This window comes from Silurus meridionalis, chromosome 2, assembly GCF_014805685.1.
Source record: "Silurus meridionalis isolate SWU-2019-XX chromosome 2, ASM1480568v1, whole genome shotgun sequence".
NCBI lineage: Eukaryota > Metazoa > Chordata > Actinopteri > Siluriformes > Siluridae > Silurus > Silurus meridionalis.
The window spans coordinates 28500779-28527887 of NC_060885.1; the positions used below are offsets into that span (position 1 = coordinate 28500779).

A 27109-nucleotide genomic window follows, 5' to 3' on the forward strand; every position below is an offset into this window, starting at 1 on the left:
CTGTTAAAAGGGTTTTTACTTTAATAAAAAGTGTTTTGAACACACACACACACACACACACACACACACACACACACACACACACACACACACACACACACACCACTGATCTGTTTGTATATAGAAGTTTATAGAAGCTTTGGGGCTGCATTTTACTTGGTGCACTAGGGGCAAAAACAAAAAGGTTGCGTTTATAATTTTGTTCAGTATAAATAAGACAAATGAATATGAAGAAGAATAGAAATGAAAAGGAAGAAATAAAGAAGAATTTCAATAAGAAAAAGAATATGAAAAAAGAGGAAGAAAAGGCAGAAATAAAGAAGAAGATGAAGAAGGAGGAAAGAATAATCTGAAGAAGAAAAGAAAGCTGAGAAAGTAATAAAGAAGAATATGAAAATAAGAACAATGTAAAACCAGAAAATAACGAATAAAAAATAATAATAAAAATAATAGGAAGAATGGACAATATATATATATATATATATATATATATATAAGAAAAATGAATATGAATAAGAATATGAAGTGAAAAAAGGAGAAATACGGTTGCAGCTTTTTGCTGTTATGAATCACTGACACTGGAGACTCTTTCCAGAAAATTAAGCAAATATGTCCTGATTTAAATGATGTGCCTTTGGAAGTTTATATAGAAATGATAACAAATGATATATTATATATTATAGTAATCTGGTAATGAGATCAGACTGTGGGGTTTGTTGTACAGTAGTTTCCACTTTAACCTGTTTCCATGTAACACAATGAGGCCAAAGTGGGCCTTTGCTTCCCTCTTGTGGCGATAATTTTTTTTCACTTTACAACTAACACATTGAAATAACACAAAAATAACAAAAAAGGTTAAAATAAATCAAGAAAATGTACCAGGAATAATAAAATATACATGTGTGTGTGTGTTTTTTCCTTACTAGCCACTATAGACAGCTTACCTGCTCTGTGAAAGGTATTTCCCACTGACTCAAGATGACCGCCACATCCAGAAAGACATTTTGCTGGTTTATTGTGATGTTATAATGTAGCTAGTTATAGTTTAAGTTTAAGAAAGATTTATTTTCTTCTCTTCTCTTGTAAAAATAAAAATAAAAAAACGCTACCCCCTACATCATTTCCGGTTTCCACTCAGCTTAGCAGGTGAAGCTCGCTCACGCGCTAATAAAAGCTCTAATTGTTGATTAGGTGCTCTTAATACAATAATAATACATAATACAAATACAATAAATATACGACACTAAACTACACTATGCTGCACTAAACTACACCATAATCTGCTTCTTCTTCTTCTTCTCTTCTACTTCTTTTTTCTGCTGCTCCCGTTACGGGTCGCCACAGCGGATCATCTGTCTCCAAACTCCCCCTGTCCTCAAACTGTCCCTTTCACTCTTGCAGATACCCTTCTATCAAAAATCACTCCTGCTATCACTCTTCTTCACCCACTCCACCCTGCCTGCACTCTTTTCTTCACTTCTCTAACACACTCTCCATTACTTTGCACAGTTGACCTCTGGTAATTAAACTCATCCACCTTCACCACCTCTTCTTCCTGCAACCGCACCACTCCACTGCCCTCCCTCTCATTCACACACATGTACTCTGTCTTACTCCTACCGACTTTCATCTTCAGGCTCTTCTCAACCTGCTCCCTACTCTCAACACAAATCACAAGATCATCTGCAAACATCATAGTCCATGGAGACTCGTGTCTGACCTCGTCCGTCAACCTGTCTATCACCACTGCAAACAGGAAAGAGCTCAGAGCCGATCCTTGATGCAGTCCAACTTCCACCTTAAACCAGTCTGTCATTCTTACTGCACACTTCACTGCTGTCACACTGTCCTCATACATGTCCTGCACCACCTGCATACTTCTCTGCCACACCAGACTTCCTTATACAATACCACAACTCCTCTCTTGGCACCCTGCCATATGTTTTCTCTAGATCCACAAACACACAATGCAATTCCTTCTGACCTTCTCTATACTTCATTATCATTCTCAAAGCAAATATTGCGTCCGTGGTGCGCTTCCTCAGCATGAAACCATACTGTTGCTCACAGATGGTCACCTTTTCTCTCAGCCTGGCTTCCTCTACTCTTCCCTATAACTTTATGGTTTGACTGATCAACTTTATTCCCCTGTAGTTCCTGCAGGTCTTCACATCTCCATTATTCTTAAAAAGTGGTAGTAGCACACTTCTCCATTTCTCAGGCATCCTCTCACCTTCCAAAATGTGCTTGAACAATCTGAATAAAAAACATCTCTCCTAAACATCTCTATGTTTCTACCGGTATGTCATCTGGTCCAACCGACTTTCCACTCTTCATCCTCCTAATAGCTGCTCTCACTTCCTCCTCACTAATCTTATCCACTTCCTGCTTCACCATCTTCACATCATCCAACCTTCTCTCTCTCTCTCTCTCTCTCTGTCTAATTGTCCTCATTCATCAGCTGTTCAAAATACCCCCTATCTTCTCAACACACTCTTCTCACTAGTCAACACATTTCCATCTACATCCTTTATTGCTCTAACTTGCAGCACATCCTTCCCAGCTCGGTCCCTCTGCCTGGCCAATCGCTACAAATCTTTTTCTCTTTCCTTAGTGTCCAACTTCTCATACAGCTCCTCATATGCCCTTTACTTTGCTTTTACCACATTCCTTTTCACATGCTGCCACGTCCCCTTGTACTCCTGCCTACTCTATACTGTACTATAGACCAAACACAACCACACTACACTATACATCATAGTATACCACACAACACTATACTACACTGTACCATGCTACACTATACAACAGCACACCACACTATACAAGACTATACAATACCACACAAACACGATACACCACCACACTACAATATACAGCACTATATAACACCACACTACACTATTTAACACAACACTCAATATACAGCACTATATAACACTACACTACACTATATAACATAACACTACAATATACAGCACTATATACACTACACTACATAACACAACACTCACTATACAGCACTATATAACACTACACTACACTATATAACACAACACTCAATATACAGCACTATATAACACTACACTACACTATATAACATAACACTACAATATACAGCACTATATAACACCACACTACACTATATAACATAACACTACAATATACAGCACTATATAACACTACACTACACTATATAACACTACAATATACAGCACTATATAACACCACACTACACTATATAACATAACACTACAATATACAGCACTATATAACACTACACTACACTATATAACATAACACTCAATATACAGCACTATATAACACTACACTACACTATATAACATAACACACAATATACAGCACTATAACACTACACTACACTATATAACATAACACTACAATATACAGCACTATATAACACCACACTACACTATATAACATAACACTACAATATACAGCACTATATAACACCACACTACACTATATAACATAACACTACAATATACAGCACTATATAACACTACACTATATAACATAACACTCAATATACAGCACTATATAACACTACACTACACTAAATAACACACCACAATATACAGCACTATAACACTACACTACACTATATAACATAACACTACAATATACAGCACTATATAACACTACACTACACTATATAACATAACACTCAATATACAGCACTATATAACACTACACTACACTAAATAACACACCACAATATACAGCACTATATAACACTACACTATATAACATACTACAATATACAGCACTATATAACACTACACTATATAACATAACACTACAATATACAGCACTATATAACACTACACTACACTATATAACACAACACTCAATATACAGCACTATATAACACTACACTACACTACATAACATAACGCTCAATATACAGCACTATATAACACTACACTATACAACATAACACTACAATATAACACCACACTACACTATATAACAACACTACAATATACAGCACTATATAACACTACACTACACTATATAACATAACACTACAATATACAGCACTATATAACACCACACTACACTATATAACATAACACTCAATATACAGCACTATATAACACTACACTATATAACATAACACTACAATATACAGCACTATATAACACTACACTACACTATATAACACTACACTACACTATATAACATAACACTACAATATACAGCACTATATAACACTACACTACACTATATAACATAACACTACAATATACAGCACTATATAACACTACACTACACTATATAACATAACACTACAATATACAGCACTATATAACACTATATAACATAACACTACAATATACAGCACTATATAACACCACACTACACTATATAACACTACACTACACTATATAACATAACACTACAATATACAGCACTATATAACACTACACTACACTATATAACATAACACTACAATATACAGCACTATATAACACTACACTACACTATATAACATAACACTACAATATACAGCACTATATAACACTACACTATATAACATAACACTACAATATACAGCACTATATAACACTACACTACACTATAACACTACACTATATAACACTACACTACTATATAACACTACACTACACTATATAACATAACACTACAATATACAGCACTATATAACACCACTACACTATATAACATAACACTCAATATACAGCACCATATAACACTACACTATATAACATAACACTACAATATACAGCACTATATAACACTACACTACACTATATAACACCACACTACACTATATAACATAACACTACAATATACAGCACTATATAACACTACACTATATAACATAACACTACAATATACAGCACTATATAACACTACACTACACTATATAACATAACACTACAATATACAGCACTATATAACACTACACTACACTATATAACATAACACTACAATATACAGCACTATATAACACTACACTACACTATATAACACAACACTCAATATACAGCACTATATAACACTACACTATATAACATAACACTACAATATACAGCACTATATACACTACACTATAACATAACACTACACTACACTATATAACATAACACACAATATACAGCACTATATAACACTACACTATATAACATACTACAATATACAGCACTATATAACACCACACTACACTATAAAACACCACACTACACTATAATTCACTATACAAACGCCACACTACACTATATACCACTACAATTTACAACTCTATAAAACACACTACACAGCACTATATAACATCAGATTACACTATTATATACACCACCACACTATACATTGCATTGTTTTGACAATGAACACTATAGTTCGCATTTACTTGTACATTTTGTCACAATTGGATTATATTTATTTTCACCATTTTACCACTATTCTCTCTCTCTCTCTCACACACACACACACACACACACACACACACACACACACACACACACACACACAAAAATAATGCTATAATGCAACACATGGTTATCTCAAAACAGGTTTAATTTAATATGTCTTTATTTTTAAAATAATTAAACATTTGTCATTTCTCCAACCCACTTTGACTTTGTCATTTATTTCAAGGCTCACCACAAAAAATAAAAAATGGGTGAATCGGAGACCTCCACACAATCCCACCGCTCTCTCTCTCTCTCCTCATATATGCAACAAAATAAAAGGCTGAAACTTGAAAATAAGGAGTTAAAATGGCTAGAGGGGGCAGAAAATGAAACCGCGAGTGGTACATATTTAACACTCTGTGACAGTCCCTTAAGAAAAAAAGATTATATATATATATATATATATATATATATATATATATATATATATATATATATATATATATATATATATATATGCACTAAGGTTCTAATAGTTCAATCAACAACAGATCAAAGAGCTGCATTCAGGTAAAATCTTTAACACTGTTAGAAACTCGGGTGCACACACACTTTCGCACGCACACATACAATACGAGTTTCTCAGGTTTGGCGCAGGGCACTGGGTCTTCGGTGTCGTTGCAGCAATGGTGCGTGTTTTAGTTTACTGGTACCAGTACCAGACTGGTGCAGAATCAAGAGAGGAATTCGTCGTCCAAAAAAACCCAAAAAACAGGATAGAATGAGTGGAAATCCTGGCAGCACCGAGAGGGTAGGGAAAAAGTTTGTTAGTGAAAGAAATAGTGTGTGTGTGTGTGGTTGCTGGTTAGCATTTAGCCTTTCCACTTTGAGAATTCTGCTATTAAAAGGTTCTGAGGAAACTTTTCTGGAGCAAGATAAAAGGATGGAAAAGGGAGCGAGAGAGAGAGAGAGAGAGAGAGAGAGAGAGAGAGAGAGAGAGAAGGAGTGAAATGGTGTGTATCTGGACAAACGTTAGCAGGAAGGGATGATTCCTCATATGACAGTGGTGAGGGTGCTGTTTTCAAGCTGATTTCATTTTCTCTCCACAGTAGCGGTTCATTTTAAATCCTACTATCTGGTCAAGTCCTTTTCTCACTCCCACTTTGACGAGCGAGCTCTTTTTCGCCACTTTTTTTTTCTTCAAAGTCTGTTTTTTTTTTTTTTCAGTGTAATATTCTCAAAGGGGAAAAAAATATAGCAGGAAAAAATATTTACAGTGTTGAAATAATGAAAGAGACGATGGAAATCTACAGTAAAGTAAGTCGCACAATACAGAAAGGAAAAAACAAAAACAAGAAAATAAACAAACAAAAAAAAAAAAAAAAAAAAAAAGACAAGGCCTATGTGGGCGTGGCCGACGCCATGGGAGTGTGTTCTGGGGAGGGGGTGGTGAAGTGCAAGAGGTGGGGCAGCGTTAAGTGGGAATAATAACATCGCTCCTCAGGCCTCTCTTCAGCTCCAGGTCCTCCAGCTTCTTCCACAATTCCTCTCGCTCCTTTTCCTTTTTCTTCTCTCTGTGAACGAGAGATTTGAAGGTCACTGTTAGAGTAGAGCAGCATCAAGAGTGGTAGTAAGGCTGATAATGAGACTGAGGGGAGGGGGGAGCTACTGGCTGAATGAGAGACAGAAAGAAAGAGAGGCCAAATGAAAAAAAGAGTGAGAGCAAGCTAGACATTAAAAAAAAATACGAGCAAGACAGACAAACCAGATTAAATAAGGCAAAAGAGTGATTGACAGAGGAAGAAAAAAAAGGGAGCGAGAGACTGGAGAATCATGATAGGTGAGGAGAGGGGCCAAAAGTGGGGGTGTTAACTGATAGGCTAAGAACATTGTGTGTGTGTGTGTGAGTGTGTGAGTAAATGAGTGAGTGAGTGACTGAGTAAGGGACCAAAAGAAAAGAGATAAAAAAGAGGTAGAAAGACATAGGAAAGAGAGGATAAAGATAGAGAGAGAAAAAAAAGAAAAAGAACAAAAGAAAAAAATGAATGAAAGAACTAAAGAGCATAAGTGGAAGGAAGAGAGACTGGGTGAGGGACCAAATGAAAGAAAGAATGAGGGGGAAAGAGAGACACTAGACAACAGAAAGGAAAGGGGGGGGGACTGGATGAAAGAATGAAAGACTTGCAAAAACTGAAAGAGAAATTAAAAAGAGAGAATGCATGTGAGAGAAAGCAACTAAAGAAGAAAGAGAGCAAGTGTGGTGTTACCTCTGGCGATCTGACTTGTAGGTGGCAGTGAGTTCATCAAACAAAGTGCTGTTCATTTCCATGAAGGCTTTCAGGACGTTGTACACTAAAGCTACGATCGCCCTGAACACAGACAAGAGAGAAAAAACTTAACACACAGCAGGGATCACTGGGAAAGTGTGTGTGTGTGTGTGTGTGTGTGTGTGTTTATAGGCTCACGGGTTCCAGTGCTCTTTGGAGATCCTGTACAAGCTGGCAAACATGATGGGCAGGATGACGTTGGAGTTCTCTTCGATAAGACTCATGATGTACTCATTATTCCAGTAGTACAGCGCTCGCTCAGCCACCTACACACACACACACACACACACACACACACACACACACACACACACACACACACACACACCCCTAATCATTTAAGATTTTCTTTGTAGCAAAAGCAGGAAAAATGCTAATCGAGCACTACGAATAAACAAGTCACATTATGAATAGGACACACCCACATGTGATCAGAGTGACGCACTGACCTGGAAGTGAGGACTACACACGCATTTGGAGATCTGCTTGAACAACGGCTCCTGGATCTTCACAAACTGTGTGGGTTCGATCACGTCCAGAATCTCCTCCAGCTCTCCAAGGAACATCACCTGCAATTACGGAGACGCGTAAAAAATGAAAATAAATAAACACACTCGCAGCTTCTCTTATTCGCCTCCTCTTTGATAAACACACCTCTTTTTGACTGCACGTCTTTGGCCAGAACTTTAGAAGTCCTCGAACGACCTGCACAGGCGGGGAAAGTGCAGTACGTCAACAAAAAGTGGGAGATTTCATTCAGAGTTAAATTCCCCCAGGGAAAAGGTACAAGCATCACTTACTGGTTCTGTTAATGTGGGGTCTTTCTCTAGGAACTGTACAATACAATACGCCAGCTGCGAAACAGAGCATATAATCAGACACACCAGTAAATAATGTACAATGGAAAAAAAAAAACATTAATGACCCCCAGACAATGTAACTTCTGGGAGGCGGGGCTTCGTGTACACAGATGTGCTAAACCACTAAAGTTAACATAGTGCACCTTTAATCTGGATTACATATAAAACACACAGACACGCACACATACACACACACACACCTGTGCATGGAAGAGCGAGAGACTCCTGACCGTATGCAGAGGAATCAACACTTTCACCAGGAACTGCTTGTGTTCAGCTTTCAGAGGTAAAGCAAAGCCGTTGATGATGCTGCAGAGAGAAACAGACGCATACACCGTCTATAACCTGCACTGTGAGACAAACCAGTACGTACTAAGACACACACAATCATACCTTCCCAAAATTTCCAACAACTCAGCTACTCCGTTGAAGTGCTCAGTTTCATAAACAAAACTACAAAAGAGAGAAAACACCATTAGTGATATTGTAAACTATAGATAATACAAACCACAGGTCTCTTCCTAAGCACAATTACTATCTGAGCATAAATGTGATTATCAGTGACGGGCTTCGTGTCGAAGGGTTGGCCTGAAGTTTATTTCATTGCAGTAACTAACGAGTAACCAAAAAAGTGTACAAAAGCTAGCGGATGCCCTGCGACCAAAGGACAGCCAACCTTACCGTAGAAAAATATTATTTATCTGTTTTCGTATAAAAGCCCTCAGCCCCAGGAATTTGCCGTAGATTCTGTGTAAGACTGTTTTAAGGTAGTCTCTCTCCCGCGGGTCCTCGCTGTCGAACAGTTCCAGCAGCTTGGAAGAGGCAGGGGACAAAAAGATGAATGAGAACCTTTAAGCGTGCATGGATGATCATGTTTAGGAAATAGTTGCTGTTTAGGGCTCACCTGTAAAACAAATTTCTGGTCTATATACTTTTTGGCAATGCTGGGCTGGAACTCCTGACTCTCCAGGAAGCGAATGAAGAACTCGTACACCAGCTAAAGGAAACAAACACGGATAAAAAGACGGAATGTGTTTAGAGGTGTAATGCTGTGGCGGGATAGAAAATAGTGTTTTATGTAACAATAACAAGGAAAAAAGCGCTGCGTTTTCCACTGCTGTTATGAGAAAATGTTTGGTGGAAGGAAAGAAAACAGAGCCAGACATCCGATTTGATGGCAACAAATTAATCTAAAGGCCCAAAAGTCTTGCGAAAGGTGCCAACACTTTCAGTCATTTGCTTTATCTGACTGGGATTACATAAATCATTTGAAGAACTGCATTGTTGTAGCTCTGCCCACATCTAGTCTTTCTACCTGGATAAGAAGTTCCATGGAATTAGCAAATTTGTGGAGGATTATCAGGTCATGATTGTGCTGGAAATGTACTATAAAGACACACAGTGTGAAACACTAGTGCCACCAGGGGGCGCATGTGCTGTCATATGGGGTTTTGGGAGAACGCTGGAAAACACAATTTATCACAATTTTCGCTTTTTTTCCTTTTAACTTAAATGAAAAAAGGTTCAACATGAAAGAAGGTGCTGTTGCCTCGAAATATGTATTTTATTTTTATAGATAACACTTTTGACAAACCTTATGAACAACCTATATATATATAATTTATTCAGTACAGATATAAACACACACCCACACATACAAACCTGTAAATGTGGCCATGACGCCTCTAAAGTGGGTTCATCCTCCTCTGGGTCGAACTCGTTACTGTCGCTGGGTGGAAGAGTGCGGAATATGTTGTAGGACACCTGAGAGAAAAGGAAGGGAAAAACTTTTAAATGATCATTAATTTAAAAGTCTCAATTCAAGCTCCAAAATCCGCCACGATTCACACCATATTTTATTATAACTATATAACTGTTTACATGCTGCTTTTGCACATCACTGCTGCTATTGCTGTTTTGCACAACCTTTTGTGTTTATTTTCTCTTTTGCACATTGTACTGTATAACATACAGTAGGTTTAGTGGTGGCGCTATTTTGTGTTTTGTGTTTTTGTGCTACACTGTCTCGTGTTGTCAGTTTGCACCAGGTTACACACGATGCACTTTCGGGGGCGAGGACAACTTACTTTAGTCCTTATCTCTGTGTTCTTGTAGCTCTATGTTGATTTATGTTGTAAATGTAGCACCAGGGGTCTGGAGAAACGTTGTCTCATTGCACTGTGTACTGCGTCAGCTATATATGGTTGAAATTACTATAAAAGCTTCTTGACTTGTCTTGACATCCGGCAATTAAAACCGTCCGTGTGGAAACATAGCAAAAGTTCCGTTTGGGGCCCTGATGATTTACGTGATTTAAAACATAATTACTTAAGAACATTTACATACATTTGCATAAAGCATAAATATTTGTCTATGCCTATGTTGATTAGAGTATTAAAAACTTGAAAAGTATAAGTAGTATTTAGAACATTTAGAATAAATAAATGTGTGTGATTGAGTAGCAATTAATCATGAGTTAACTCTAACATTTTTATTTACACACACACACACACACACACACACACACACGGCATTTGGTAGACACCCTTATCCAGAGCAGCTTATCTCACTTATAAAACTGAGCAGTTCTGAGTTAAGGATCCAGCAGTGGCAACTTCATGGGATTTGAACTCGCATTTATTTTATTTATTTTTTAAACAAGGGGCATTCATGATCGTAGGACTGAGTGTAGAGGCTCACCATTTTGACGACCTCGGGGTATGCCTGCTCGGTGAGGTAGCCTCGGCTCACCGTCACGTAGTCCACCAGCTCGTTGAGCGTTGAGCGTTTGTACTCTTTCATCTTCAGGTCAGAGAGCGTGTCCATGAAGTCGAACAAGGTGCAGCACTGCTGCAGCTTCTTCAGGAACAAATCCGACTGCTCCTGAGCAGGGACGTCTGATGTCACAAACACACACACACACACCCCAAAAGATCAACCCATGGTTAATTGGCTTCCTGTTTCCTAAAAAACTATAGTGTCCTGAACATTTGTTATTTAAACATCATGTGCAATTCATGCATAGGTTTACGTAAATTTTTTTTAAAACAAAACACTTGTGATAAAAGAAGAAAATAATCAACAAGGTCAGATTTTAAATGCGAGTAACTAATCAGAGCACCACCACAAAGCTGATCTTTTCCTCAAAAACGGCAGGTCCCGAAGTGTTTTATTCCTCTTATACCACACAAGCAATGATTACAACTTTACATTCATTACAGAGAAGCCCATTGGACGTTATATTTGTTTATTGTTACATCTATCCTTATGGAACGCTTTCGTTATAGCAGTAATAATTAGAGGTCAACTGATAGTTGATTATCAGTCATCTGCAAAAACCCCATGCCAGTTTTTTTTTTCTGCTAAGGTCCGATGCTGAAGCGGCTGAGAAGGTCTGCTGTCGTTATGAGAGCGGCCTTTAGGAGCGAATAATTAACGTGCTGTTTCTTTTTACGTTAGACTGCGTGGAGAGCACTATATTTATTAACCATAAATTGTAATTTTTTATTAATAGAATATTTATTCATATAATTAAATGGTCATAATTTTTTTTAGCACATTTTTTATGATTCAAATAGTTCAAACAATTTTTTATTAAGGGTTATGTTTGTTTGGTTATGTCTATTTTAAAAACTACCGGTTATTTAATCGGTTATTGGCAAGTACTATTCCATCACAAGAAACCAAATCACAGAAACTGAGAAATATCACCAAAAAACAAAACAAAAAACAAACAAACAAAAAAAAAAGCTGAAAACTCCTCCCAGCTCCTTCAATGTTGTACAAATGTCTCCAGGCAAAAAAATCAACTAAGCAACGATTGCACACTTTCTCTCTTAATCCAGGGGTCCACAACCCGGGCTGCAGATCAGTAGCATATTTCAAAAGATGACCTTGTCTGCCTGTGCCGATTTCCCTGCAATTGTTTCAGGGTTTTTTTTCGATGCTTCGATAAATGAAACTCACTGCATCAGCATTATGGCAATGTGAGTTTCCTTTTTATTATATATGCAATTATTAAATTATTAATTAAATTAATGAAATCATAATTTATTATGGTTGTAATTTAATACGCACATTATTACTGGTCCGTGGTGCAAAATAAATGTTGAGGGGCACTGTATTGATTAGTTAAAGTGGAAGTTGAGAAAGTAAAATGAGCGGTTACTATGGATACCGCAGCCTATCAGAAACGAGTGCATTAGTATAAAACCTGTGATTCGGCACAGCTATAGGAACTGGAAGAACATTTTTCGGTCCAATCAGAGCAGTGGAGAGAACGACTCCCGCTTCTTCTTATAGTATGTTATGAGTTCTTGGGAAATGGATCTCTAAGAAGCGTAGAGATGCACGTATAAAGTAACAGCCAAGTGTCCTGTGAGCGCACGGACATGCACGCGCGTGCACACACACACACACACACACACAGGAAAACCCTAAGTCTGTAAAAGGAGTAGTAGTTTACTGATGGAAAGTATGATGTGTATGAAAATGTGTGTGTATCTCTGTGTGTGTAGTTTGAGAGCAAGAACAAAATGTTCCTACAGGTGAAGTCTGAAACGGAAATGTACTATAGGTTAATAAGCATTAACAAACACACACTATATATACACTCATTTCAAATCCTAAATCAAGTAACTGATGATCATGCCTGTGTGGATCGGCTATGTGCAACATGTTTTAGTGAACACACTCACTCACTCTCGTGCGCACACACACACACACATACAAAATGCCAGCATAGTTCACATTCTTTTTGTCAGAGGAACCGAGAACACCTGCAGCTACAACCTGATCCCTCACTCTCTCTTTCTCTGGTGGTGCTGCTCTCTCGCTCTCTTTCTTTCCTCACACACACACACACACACACACACACACACACACACACACACACACACACACACACACACACATTTCTCATCTGCCAAGCAAAATACACAGGCATTTTTTCAGGTTCTTTTTTCCCTTCACTTCATTGTCACAATCCTGATCTCTTTCCCAAAGTAGTGCACTAGATAGGGAATTAAACTGGGCTGTTTTAAAACCTAGAACATAAGAGGGGTCTATGAAGGCAAACGCGTCTCTGTCTCAGAGTGAGACATTTTTATTAATTTTTTTTTAGCAAAAGTAACTACTGGTTAAACAGGGAAAAAATAAATAATTAAAAAGGCAATATACAAACAAATGTTTAAATAGCTTGAGATTAGCTTTTAATAAATAAGCTACATTTAAAAATAAAATCTATCCTTTAAATAATTATTGTAAAAAAATAAAAAATTTAAGTTTAAAAATATAACCAAAAAGTTCAATTTAAATAATTAAATATGTATTACCCAAATAACTGTACAACTTCATAAAAGCCCTTGAGGGGAATAAACTGTGCAGGCTCTGACCCTTGTACAAAATGCACCATCATCGAGCTCACGTTGGAGACTTTGGTGAGTTTTGCTGCGACCGACCAATCACGGCGCTCAACTGGAATCCTGTCAGCAAGCACTTCTCGAAGAAATAAGCGACATGTTGTGAACTTCCCGTCCCAGTCTAAAATCTGATTCTGAAACTCGTGGGTAAAAAGGTGCCCGACACACATAAGTAGGAGGGGAATGCGAGTGAAACGCTACAATATTTACATTTAAATTGATTATTTACTATTTAAATGTCAGAGTAATTATAACATGCAAACGTTAGTAATTAAAACAAATCTTTTAACAAACAAAATGAATGACAGAAAGAAAAGATAATCAGTACTCACACTGGTTTGAAATGCCCACCCTACTGCCCTCCCCAACCACAACCTCCTCCCACACACACACACACACACACACACACACACACACACACACACACACACACACAGCCTTTTCACCCACTCACCCCTCCCCGTCTCCCTGTCCTTTGCTCCTGTTTACACTTTCTCAGGTTGTAGATGTCCAAAATGGAAGCAAAGACTTTCAAAGTATAAACTTGTAGTGCAGTGAAATGCTCCTGCAAGCACACACGGGGTGTGTGTGTGTGTATAGAAGTGTGTGCATGTACTGAAAGGAAAGCAGCAGTCAGGATCAGGTTACCAGGCACAGCTGACCCCACGGAAACTATGGCTGGGTGGAGAGAGGGAAGGGCCTTAGATGAAATGAAATGACCCCTCCACACACACACACACACACACACACACACACACACACACACTACAGTCCCCGTGCATCGCTCCTTTCTGTCTTCAGTTCTATTTTCTGCACTACTCTTTAAACTTTCTGCCCTTGAGGTCAGACAGAGAGAAAAATTCATTCTAGATCTGTCACTACCTACAACAACATCTTACTATACACACTGTGCCACGCTGTTATAAAGGAAGAAAAATTATGACACTTAAGACTTCTTCTTTCACTGTTTCTATGACGATATACAATTATGAGGCTATGAATAAGACTTGGGCCTCTGTCAGTCATCTGTAACTACAGAAGCCATAACTTGCTCGGACAAGCACATCACTATAAGTCATACACATATCATACACATCCATCTTGCACCAACACATTGATGACCGGACAGCAGAATTCGACAGAGCTGTTAAAATGACAAAGCAGATCCATCACTTTCCTCAAGCGAAATCGCCTAAAACCTGCTGCTCCTTCAACGAGGTTAAAACCACAGACGACATGTCCTCAACTACTCAAAAAAGACTTCCTTCTGTGCATCTGTAGTAGTCTACAGCTCCACTTATTATTAGGTGCTGATGTGCAAAAAGCGTTATGGAGACCAAGGCAGGATGCTGAAGCTGGGAAAATTTGAATCTGACGCAAAATGAAAGAAACCTACACGCTTTGACTGATTTGAGGGAAATTGCATATCACGCTTCCTGTTTGCACCGTTTCTGTAGCGAGCCTGCAACATGAAATGCACGAGCGAATATGCTACTTTATAAATAACCAATTTAATTTCCAGAAAAAAAAAAACAAAAAACCCCACACATTTCAGAACCATTCAAAATACAGTTTTTACGATACTGTATATACAGTGTTTTCCGTTTATTTAAACTAACTGCGCCCCCTGCTGCCTGTCAACTGGTAGCTTTATCAGCTCCAATTTTTCAGTTTGTTCATTAATGAAAAAAAGCAAGGGACTTCCATCAGATTTGTACAGAGAAGCCCAGTGTTGTAATGATTGGAGAAAAAAAAATAACTCTCTGTGCTGAACTACATTAACATCGTAACCCTGCTGCCATACGTGTGTGTGAGGAATGACACCACTTTCTTCTGCTCACACGAGCGCGGACCTTTAATAATAGTCAATGCGAAACCATGAGCTGCCTAATGGGCCTCCTGATGTCCTTCCTATCCATAACGCTAGCAAAATATCAAGACCGGGAGGAGAAATTGCTCAGCAAAATAAGATCTGTTAAAACAATATAAAAACAAGTTCAGATTAATAACTCATGACAAACTGAAATGAATTGGTTTATAAACAGCCAGAAGGAAAATAGTTACATGTCATTTCTGGTGCTTTAATTTATTTAAGTAAAATGTGCTACTTGAAACCAGTAATGGAGCATGGACAAAACCATGACTGTGGTGCAAAAGTCTATTAATGACTTAAGCATTATTATACACATTTTTGCCTTCAGAACTGCCTTAATCCTACGTGGCATAGATTCAACAAGGTACTGTGCTCAATTGGTACTAATGGGCCCAAAGTGTGCCAAGAAAATATCCCTCACACCATTACACCACCGCCAGCCTGAACCGTTGATACAAGGCAGGATAGATCCATGCTTTCATGTTGTTGACGCCAAATTCTGACCCTACCATCCGAATGTTGCAGCAGAAATCGAGACTCATCGGACCAGGCAACGTTTTTCCAAACTTCTATTGTCCAATTTTGGTGAGCCTGTGCGAATTGTAGCCTCAGTTTCCTGTTATTAGCTGTCAGGAGTGGCCTCGGTGTGGTCTTCTGCTGCTGTAGCCCATCCGCCTTAAGGTTCAACGTGTTGTGTTCAGAGATGCTCTTCTGCACACCTCGGTTGTACCGAGTGGTTATTTGAGTTACTGTTGCCTTTCTATCAGCTCGAACCAGTCTGGCCATTCTCCTCTGACCTCTGGCATCAACAAGGCATTTGCGCCCACAGAACTGCCGCTCATTGGATATTTTCTCTTTTTCTGACCATTCTCTGTAAACCCTAGAGATGGTTATGCGTGAAAATCCCAGTAGATCAGCAGTTTCTGAAATACTCAGACCACTAATAATTATATATAAATAAATCTTTTTTTTTTTTGCTGAAGCAAATACGTTAAAAACGATGGATTGTGATACAAATGCCGACTTGCATCCGATGCACACTTTTTTGAACCAATGAATCACATCGTTGGCTTTTATGCCGATGCACTGATGCGAATCAGTGAATCTTACCATCCCTAATACACACACACAATTTGTTAAACCTGCTGGCAAAGGTGGAGTCACACAACTATATAGGATGACTTGCGGGCACCTATTCCAGCATGGCAATGTCCCTGTGCATGAAGCGAGTTCCAGGCCTTCTCACCTCACCTACATCACTACCTGCTTTACTAACAACCTTGTAGTTGCATGTATCACACAAATCTCTAGAAGCACACTCCAAAATTTAGTGGAACATCTTCCCAGAAGAGTGGAGTTTATTATAAGAGCAACTGGGGACTAAATGTGGAACGAAATGTCAAAAAAAAAAAAAAAAAAAAAAAAAAAAGCACATCATCTTATGGTCAGGTGTCCAAAACCTTGTCCACACGTGTGCTAAAAAATTATCACAAATTAATTTCTACATAAATATTTTTTTATGCATTAAATATTCCACTGAAAGATTATAATTAAAGCTAATCAGGGTCGTCACAGTGTATCCCGGAGCGCTGCTGAAGGATTCCGGACTCTGACTGAAGGCCTTAACTTTTCTTTTTCCTTGGACATTAGAGCAGCTGCAAATCCCAGGTTTATCTACGAATACTTTTACTAAATTGTGAATTCATGCGTGTGTAAAGATGATGAGACGTAAGATAACATGTGATCGGGAAAAAAACGAAACTTCTTTGATGTCAGACTGAACAAAGGGTCGGCTTCTGGTCTTTTTTATAATCGGCACTAAACCCGCTTGCTGTTATTTACAGTGTTTTCCTTTGTGCGCAAACAACTAAATGAGATTATGTGTGATTTATAGCATTAGATTATAGATAAAGGGGTGGTGATGATGGGGTGTGGGTGGGTGTGTGTGTGTGTGTGTGTGTTACCTTTGAGCAGAGGGAGGGGAGTGAGCTCGATGGGTTTGCCCTGAGAGCGGAACTGTGAGGAACTCTGCGAGCGCTTCTGCTTGGCCTTCCTGACCGATTTTCGGGAGAACCCGTCCACTTTGTCCACTGACGGTGGCGAGGTGGCTGCTGAGGACATAGCCCTGAAACACACGAGCAAAACAATACGTCACGCAATACTTTAGCGAAGCGGTGAAAGAATGTGGATGTCAGACATGGAAACGAAATTCTATTAAAAAGATCCCTTTATTCATCGCAGCAGTTGAAAAATTTTTAAACCTACACGAATTGAACACGGAAACTGTGGGAGGGGGGAAAAAAAACCGAGAGATGATGATCACTAATGTACAATGAGTAGAAAGGACGGGGCTTCCAACATACGGAACATTTTACAGAGTCCACATACATGACATTTACTTGTTTTAGATTAACACGTTCACTGGCAAATCTACTCGCCGGAAGAATGAAAACTGCTCATGTGTGTATTTTTGAGCAATAATTATTACAGTGTGACCAACAGTATGTACACTCTGAAACCACACTCACATGTGGCACTTCAGGGGGGGGGGAGGCTACATAATTTCACAAACGGTTACCACAAAGCTGAATACTCACAATTGCCTACAAGGTGTTTGTGCACTGTGGAATGACAATGTCCCTGGACCTAAGAAGAACAAACCTGTTCCAGCATGACCGTGCCCCTATGCACAAAGCCAGCTTCATGAAGACACTGAAGGTGAAAGGTTGGAGTCCAAAACACAAACGCTACCTGACCTTTTGAAAACCCTACTGAACACTTCTGCTACGAACTAAAACTGGAGCCTCTTTACCTTCTACAGCATCATTACCTGATTTTACTACTGCTCTAGATCATGGGTCTTCAACCAGGGGTCTGTGGTCAAATTGAAGCTGAAGTTCAAGCACATGTAAAAATTTTATTCTGTAAATCTATTAAAATAAAAGACAGCTGTGAACAACTTAATTGAGCTTCTTGTAAAATAAATATTTTTGATAGATTTGAAACTATACAGGCAATAATGCACAACATAGTTCTAATTGTCTTAAAATAATAAAACTAGTGTTACTAGTTTCACTGTAACGAGTGATTAAAGCACTATATGATTGGTTTCTATTAATATCAGTGGCTATGTTTAACACATTTTGTATCAGGGGGTCCCTGCCCCATGTCTCTTTTGCCTAAGGGGTCCTTGACCTGATAAACTACTAAGACCGCTGCTCTAGAGGAATGATCACAAGTCTCCGCAGCTATGCCCCAAGGTCTGGTGGAAAGTCTTCTTAAAAGAATGGAGCTCATAATCAGTAAAAAAAATCAGCACAAAATCTGGGAATAAATCTGGAAACAAGGACATACGATTGTGATGGTCAGGTGGGTACAAACCATCACAATATAACCATGTATATGTCCAAAAAAAAAAAAAGACATTTTGACAGATCCTCTATACTCTGTGAAAATACGGTTAAATATGTTATGCATTAAAGACCTTTACAGTCACTGCACGTTGCGAAACCATGTCCGCATCTTTAACTTTTAATGCGGCATAAACGTGTAAAACGACGTGCGTTTGATTCAGTATTTCGGTGCTGCGTGTAAACTGCCGGTAACGTCTTCCCGTTGAGAAGCGTGTATTTTGTGCTGAAGCAAAGCTAAACGATTGTCTTTTATGACCAGACTTCCTGTTTACTTCCTATTTAGCTCCGATTCACTCGTGTGTACACGCTTGACACTTCTCTCCTATCCTTTCATGGGTTATGTAACCTCACCAGGAGTGCACTTCGGACACTTCATCCGTTGTGTTATTGTGTCTGTGTGACTTTTTAGAGCATGAGCTTTATAATCATGCATAGATGTTTCTCTTGAGCAATACGCGTAATCATTTGTTTTACAATATATTTACACAAAGCATGTCGAAAGTTGGGAAACGCGCACTCTTTTATGGTTGAACACACGCACGATCTTTTTGTTTCCAACACAAGAATTGGAAAGTGAATGAATAAAAGAAGGTTTTGGGGAAATACGAGCTCAAATTGGACATATTTTGGCTCTAACAGAAGAAGCACACTGTCTCACCCCCACAGTCAACCAGAAAGGTGAAAGCTTAATGGCTTGGGGTTGTTTCAGAGCAGGGGAGGTTGGATATATATTCTGGAAAGTGAAAGTAAAACTGAACTAACATGGCTACAATTATATACTTCAACACCATGCGATTCCGTCTGGACTGCAGCTCAATGGAACCGACTTCACCATACAACAAGCTGAAGCGACAAATATGTCAGTGTTATTTAGAGAGCAAACAGTTGCCTGGAGTGTTATCTATCATGGAATTCTTTCGGCTTCTCCCGTTAGGGGTAGCCACAGCGGACCATCTGCATGTTTGTTTTGGCACATGTTTTTACGCTGGATGCCCTTCCTAACGCAACCCTCCCCATTTATCCGTGCTTAGGACTGGCACTAAGGCTTGTGCAACCTTAATGGCTGGGGTTGGTTCCCTGATCGAACCCGGGCTGCAGCGGTGAGAGCGCCGCATCCTAACCACTAGACCACCAGGGAAGCAGCGTTATCTATCATGGAATGACCTACCTAAATACTACTGAACTGCCCTGGGATGAACTGAATCACAAGAAAGAAATGTCCTACTAGTGAAGAACACCTTCGGCGGGTTTTACAAGACACTCGGCAAAGTATTTTACCTAAATGTTTGGAGAAACTAACTGTCCGGTTGCCGAGAGCGCGTAAAGCTGTATATTTGTTTAATAAATCTTGGTAAATCAAAGTATCTTCATAGTGTTAAGTTGTCTAGATTGTTGCATATAAATAAAAGGAACAGGCATGTGTCTCTCAAACAACATAATGCTGGGTGTTTCCAAATTTTTCACAGGTGTGTATTCAGTGTATACACACACACACACACACACACACACACACACACACACACACACCGTTTGACCTGCAAACTGAAGAAACGTCTTCAAATTTTTGCACTCAACATCACATTCCTTACAACTTACGTCTAAGCTTCAAACAAAAATACCAATTTCCTACACGTGATAAGAGGCTTTTGTGGGTGTGGTCTGTCTGGCTTCTTCTTTTTTTTTTTTAAATCGCAGTAGCTATTAATACACTTGCACACACAGTAATCTCAGCCAATTAGCTAATTGCAATTCAGAAGTTTTTCTTGATGTACTACATGCTAAGCCTTGTTGAGAGATCTGCAGCATTGACGTACACTTCTGAGTGGCATCATTTCTGGTCAAATGAAGCTTTCTTCTAAACTACGTGTTTAGCTCGTACACGCCAAGGTTTGGGGCAAAGCTGCATTGTTTCATTGGATTTTACCAGCTGTCCAATCAGAACAGAGCTCATTAACATACAGCATTCTTAAATGAAAGACGTGGAAACAGAAAAACTTGGGAACAATTAAGATGTGTGGGGATAAATTTTGCTTTTAAATAAAGCCACAAGAAATTTACGATCAAATTCCTTTCAGCGTGGTCCCTTGACAGAGCCGGCTGGCGAGACAATGTACTTCGAAAGTTACCTTTTATTCAGCATTTACGCTCGAGCAGTCTGCCAGCGCCGTTGTTCTTGATGCGTTGCATGCGTGTCCGTCGTTAAGTTGGTGGTATGAAGCGAAAGTGCACTTGGCAGCAGATTAAAGCCCTCGTAAACAATTCGGACACGTTGGCTAATGTTTGATTTGCTTAATAAAAGCAAGGCTGAGCATTAATCCAGTACTTCACTTGGTACTTGTGAATAAATATATAAATAAATGCTGTGGTGTGTAAAAGAAAAACCGAGACTGTGCCACTGGGGCAGAACTGATTTCTTGCACATGAGCGGCGGTTGAGCAACATGATGATCGCATGCCATATCGCTATATCTTTGTAAATCAAAAAGCAGATTTTTTGCACAGTGTGAATAAACACCTACAGTTTGCACCGGGGAGACCACTCTTAGTCAGTGCTATTCCTTTTCTGATTGGTTGAGAGATGCACCACCGAAATCCGCGAAATTAAGTCGCGTTCTTTCACAGTGATAAAATCTGTCAGGCCGCTCCATCACTACCTCTCATAAATCGTGTTACGATTCACCGGCCATGTGATTAGTCTTTGGTTCACCAGTCAGAGTTTCTGAACAACACGCCTCAAGCTGTTACTAGATCACTCCAAATCATCGGTCGACGCGTTTTTACGGAACGTTTCCTGGATTGTTACGACACAAATATGAGTCACACAGTCATATTAGGCACGGAGCATGCGGACACAAAATCAGACGGCATTCTTGGGGGACGTCCATCTGTATACCGCCAGCCGTATTGACCGCATCGGTGTAACTGAGACTGTATTTCGAAACAAAAATGCGTTTTTCGACGTAATAGCTGACGTGCGTGTCATTTTCACCTCACGTCGCCTTGTAGATTGTGCAAGTTACATAGTAACAGTTATAGTGTTAGTCACAGAATTGTTTTATTCTTTTGGTGATTAAACTTGTGATTTGTATTAGCGCTTTGGGAAGATCTTAAAGCAGGAGATGTGTTAAACAAAAAAATCTCATCATATTACACTCGAAGACATTTCTATGATGCACGGTACTCGTATTAAAAAATGTTTGGTGATACTTCATAATTAATGTCTACACAAACCAGGTTTATATTTCTATTTTTTATATTTAGAAAAGGAGCATTTGATTTATAAAAAAAAAAAAAAGTGTCAAAAATTATAAAATCAGCCACTTTCAAACAGTAGTAAATAATAGTAAAAAACAAACAAACAAACAAAAAACTTATGACGTTACTATTTCACATAACATTTTATATACAAAAAATTTGATTTAATACAAAATGTGAACTGTTCATCTATACGCACTCGTACGGGTTCGTCTGATCATCAGCGGAGCCTCGTGGCTTGTAGTTATTATGCATTGTGTCTAAATATAGCCCAGACTTTGAATAACAAACTTTATCACAAAAGCAGAGGACGCTCGGCGGCCTTGAGCTCTGTGTGTGCGAACGTGCCGTTAAAAATCGGGATTCGCCTGGACTTCTCTAATGATTTCAGAGCATAACACTGAATATCAACAAAAAGAAATCCCCAACATCCTGTTACTGAAGCTGAGCTGAGGTTTCTGATGGGCTGATAGAAATGCCAGTCAAACATGCTGTCTCAGTATAAGCAGGAGGGGCTCCATCACAATCTGAGAATGGATGAAGTAGACAAAAGTCCTGCTTGTGGGAATGCACATTATACAAGACTTTTATTATTATTATTATTATTATTATTATTATTATTATTATTATTGTGATATTTAGATCTGCATGTTTTGCAACAGTAGATAGAAATTAGCTGTCCATCAAAAAAGGGGAGGGGCTGTTTTGTTGGTTGTGGGCGTTTCTGAGAATAATCATATACAATCACATCATCTTATATGAATTGATGATTACATACACAATATGGCCATAAGTAATGAGAAACCTGCTGTTTTCCAGCTGTGTGTGTTTTTTCCTCGAACTGTTACCCACAAAGGGCTGGTGTGGGTGTAAGTTTTGATTTCAACCAATCAAGGGCCACACCTGAGTCATTAAAAATGAAAACCATTCAATTTAAACAGGTAGAATTTGATGTGCACTTGGTTGGAATGAAAACCAAAACGCATTGTGGAAATGTTTGGACACCCCTGATATAGACCGTCTCTGAATGCTGTAGCATAAAACTTTACCCTTCACTATAACTAGGAGACTCAAACCTGTTCCAACATGACAATGCCCCTGTGCACAAAGCCAGCTCCATGGGTTGGAGTGAAAAATCTTGGATGACCTGCTATAGAGCTCTGACCTCAACCCTGCTGAACAGCTTTAGGATGAATTTTAATGCTGACTGCACCCCTACCATCCACCTAAACCAACTTCAGTGTCTGACTTCATTAACACCCTTTGTGGCTGAGCGCACTACACTACAAGCACACACCAAAATCTAGTGGAACGTCAAACATCATACCATTAAATGAGGCCCAAATGTAAAAACAGATGTTACAAAAAACAAAACAAAAAAAACCTTATGATCAGGTGTCTACAAACATTCAGCCATATAGTGCATATCCACTATTAATTCAGAAACGTTAAAAAATAAAATAAATAAAAAAGGGGTATAATAGACTGAATAAAGTCTATCGACCCCCCCCATGATCACATTAGCACAATTGCAGTGTCCCGATGAGCTTATGGTGGTCTTGTTGGTGGATTTTAAACGAGTGCACATTAGACTGGGTGGATCTCAAGACACCTTGTGGAAGTGAAATTTGAAAACAATTCATGTTTTTTCATATTATAGTTAAACATGATGTTATGTTCTGAGTCATGTGACCCATTCAAATCAAACCAACAATCTCGGATTTTAAAAAGACGGAAAAAGGGCGGACAAAAACTATGCGGGTCAAAGTTCTGTGTTTTCACGTGTCCCATATAAAGATATAAGCATCCTAGACGAGGAAGAGACATGTGTTTGGATGTCTAGATAAAAACAGGGCAGTGGTGGTTCAGTAGTGAAGGCTCTGGGATACTGACATAAGGTTGAGGGTTCAAGCCCCAGCACCACCAAGCTGCCACTGTTAAGCCATTGAGCAAGGCACTTAACCCTCTCTGCTCCAGGGGCGCTGTACCATGGCTGTACCACTGACCCCAATTTTCTGACAAGTTCTGAGCAATACACGCCCATGTGGGCAGACACACGTTAGGGCAATACACGCCCATGTGGGCAGAGACACAGTAAAGCAATACACGCCCATGTGGGCAATTTTTCGAGAGATTTCATTGGACAAACACAAGAGCAGTACAGGATGAGGCAGGGAAAAATATTTCCTGTGAGGTTCAGACAAAAGATTTGAACAGTCCCTGCAAAACTATTGTTATCCATAACTCTAAAGGAACATAAACTGGCTCTATAGCACTCAAAGTTTCTGGAGATCATCAAGCCACTCAAGTGAATAGGCCCGAATAACCGCAAAAAACTCACTGACTATTTGACATGGCCAGCATCTCCCAAGGATAAATACCAAACACCCCAACGCCGCCTATACAAGTGCACTACATAGTGCACACACCCACAGTCCACATGCACCCTATGTAGTGCACAGTGTGTCAATTTGGAATTTCTTGGTAATAAAAGTGAGTTTCTGCCGTCTATCTAGGAAACAGTCCAAAAGCTCCTGAGGCCTACACGGGCGATTAGCATTATTAGCATCCTAAATCTCCAAACACACGACCAGAAACAACCAAAACACGATAATCATTCTATTCTTTTGAATCTTTCGGGTCAGATTAAAATCATATGAGCTCTTAGACGTTTACGAGGACGTTTCCATGGCTGTATTCATCATTATAATCCTTAAGACTAACACTGACCCGGATGAAATAATCGCCAGGGCTCAGAACTAGCGAGTAATGAGCAAGTCGTTTCTTTATTTAAAGTAAACAATCGCTTATAGATACAACAAATCTGTATATACATATAAATATGTAAAACGTATCGGTTCAATTCAAATAAAAAAACGAACCGGAATGATCGTTGCTAACTCGCTAGCATGCTAACCGAGATCCAGCTTCGCTTCTTGCTAGCAAAGGAGCCGCCAGTGGACTTGGAAACAATCGGCATGAGGAAAAAGACAACGGATAAACATTTGTATAAATAGAGAAAGTACATAAAAAATATATAGATATTTGACGAAGTGATTTTTTTTCTTTTTTACCTTTTGATCCTCTGTGTTTCCGGGGAACGAAGGAGGAGATCAGGAGGAGTGATGATCCCGTGTATACTTTTTTATTTATTTATTTTGTCTTTTAAAAAATGTTCCCCAATTCAGTTTAAATGTCCTACTGGGATGTAGATGAATGCAAAATAAATATGTATATTCAAAGCTGTCCAAACCTGCCACTCTTTACACTCTGTAGTGAGCTAATAATCCTCCGTGTTCCATCAATGGCTGCATAAAAATGAAAAACGCGGTTAAAACAGACACATTTCCTGATATTGGAGATAAATCCCGTATGTTTGGTTTTGCTTTCCCGCTTAGTCTTCCTTCCAGCTTGGGTTTTTTTGTTTGTTGGGGTTGGTTTGGTTTATTTCAATGTTATTTAGGGCGATATAATCGGTTCACCCTATTGTCAATATTGCAGGGCTGAGTCCATGGCACACACATAGGGCTCAACCGTGCTGGTTCGTGTCCCCGCCCACACTCCAGGCTGATTGGTCGGTTCAAAGATTCCCAGCTATACGATTGGATAAGGTGGTGTCAATCATAGAGGGGCCCATTAACGCAGAATGAGTATAGGTTGACGAGTACAGGATGAGGGAGGAAAAAAAAACCAGCACTCACTGCTGAAAAAAAGGTGGAAAAGATTCGCCTGTGGAATGAAGTTAGACTTGAAGTGAGGCCAAACCCTTGAATTTATCACAATGCGGCGGCGTTTCGTTTTTGCTCGAAATAATCCCCGTCCATTTGATTCACTCGAGTATGAAAACGACTCGCAACTCCACACTTCTCTAAATATAACTTTTGAGAAAGGAAACTCGCTCACCCTCACTTACAGAGTGGGGGCATTTCTTTTCTTTTCCATCCATTTTACCAAGTATACTTAAAAACAAAAAAAAAAAAAAAAAACTATCAACAGGATATCTTCAGTGTCGGCTCTTCTAGGTGTTCGGCACATTGAGTCGATTCGCGAATATAACTTTGTTTTATTTTATTTATTGATTTGCTTGTTTTTAGAATCTTTCAGCCAACTTTATTTCTGAAAAAAAGACATCTCTCATTTTCACTTCCATTTTATTTAATTGAAATCATAAAAGACAAACAAATAGAAACAAAACAGGCTTCAAATGAATAGAAATAAATATCAAATTACACAATAACAAATACAACAGGCAGACACTATTAAGTATATACAGCATATAGCAGTGGATAAATTAGAAAAAACAACAACCAAATAATAATAATATGTGTAAATAATTCTGCATAAGTGGTTATTAAACACTATGATGTACTCAACTCGTAAAAAAATGTGCCTAATCAGTACAAAGAAATGAAGCAATTATTGTAAGTTTATTCACAATGTGAGAAAAAAAAGGGGGAATTTACAAAAATGAACACATGAATACAGAATTTAGCATAACCGAGAAGATTGTTCAAGTCATGTTACATATTAACTTTTTTTAAACACACCAAACTTAACTTG

General features: G+C 38.8%; 2 protein-coding genes across 5 annotated transcripts in view; both read right to left on the reverse strand.

Moving 5' to 3' along the window:
* Nucleotides 1-1412, reverse strand: part of kcnh5b (potassium voltage-gated channel, subfamily H (eag-related), member 5b) — a 58080-nt gene extending 56668 nt beyond the window's left edge. For all 4 annotated transcript variants that reach the window (XR_006928244.1, XM_046870501.1, XM_046870493.1 and 1 more), the window contains exon 1: nucleotides 945-1412. The gene's annotated coding sequence lies outside the window, so the exon portion shown is untranslated. The remainder of the gene's footprint in view (nucleotides 1-944) is intronic.
* Nucleotides 1413-5547: 4135 nt separating this feature from the next.
* On the reverse strand, nucleotides 5548-26093 carry ppp2r5eb (protein phosphatase 2, regulatory subunit B', epsilon). Its single transcript, XM_046870514.1, has 14 exons — nucleotides 25624-26093; nucleotides 17847-18007; nucleotides 11290-11486; nucleotides 10252-10353; nucleotides 9494-9586; nucleotides 9271-9401; nucleotides 8983-9042; nucleotides 8790-8898; nucleotides 8530-8583; nucleotides 8384-8434; nucleotides 8179-8298; nucleotides 7868-7995; nucleotides 7670-7771; nucleotides 5548-6976 (listed from the first exon to the last, which is right to left on the reverse strand). The coding sequence occupies exons 2-14, from the start codon at nucleotides 18001-18003 to the stop codon at nucleotides 6877-6879; spliced, it is 1404 nt and encodes a 467-aa protein (XP_046726470.1). The 5' UTR covers nucleotides 18004-18007; nucleotides 25624-26093; the 3' UTR covers nucleotides 5548-6876.
* Nucleotides 26094-27109: the final 1016 nt, after the last annotated feature.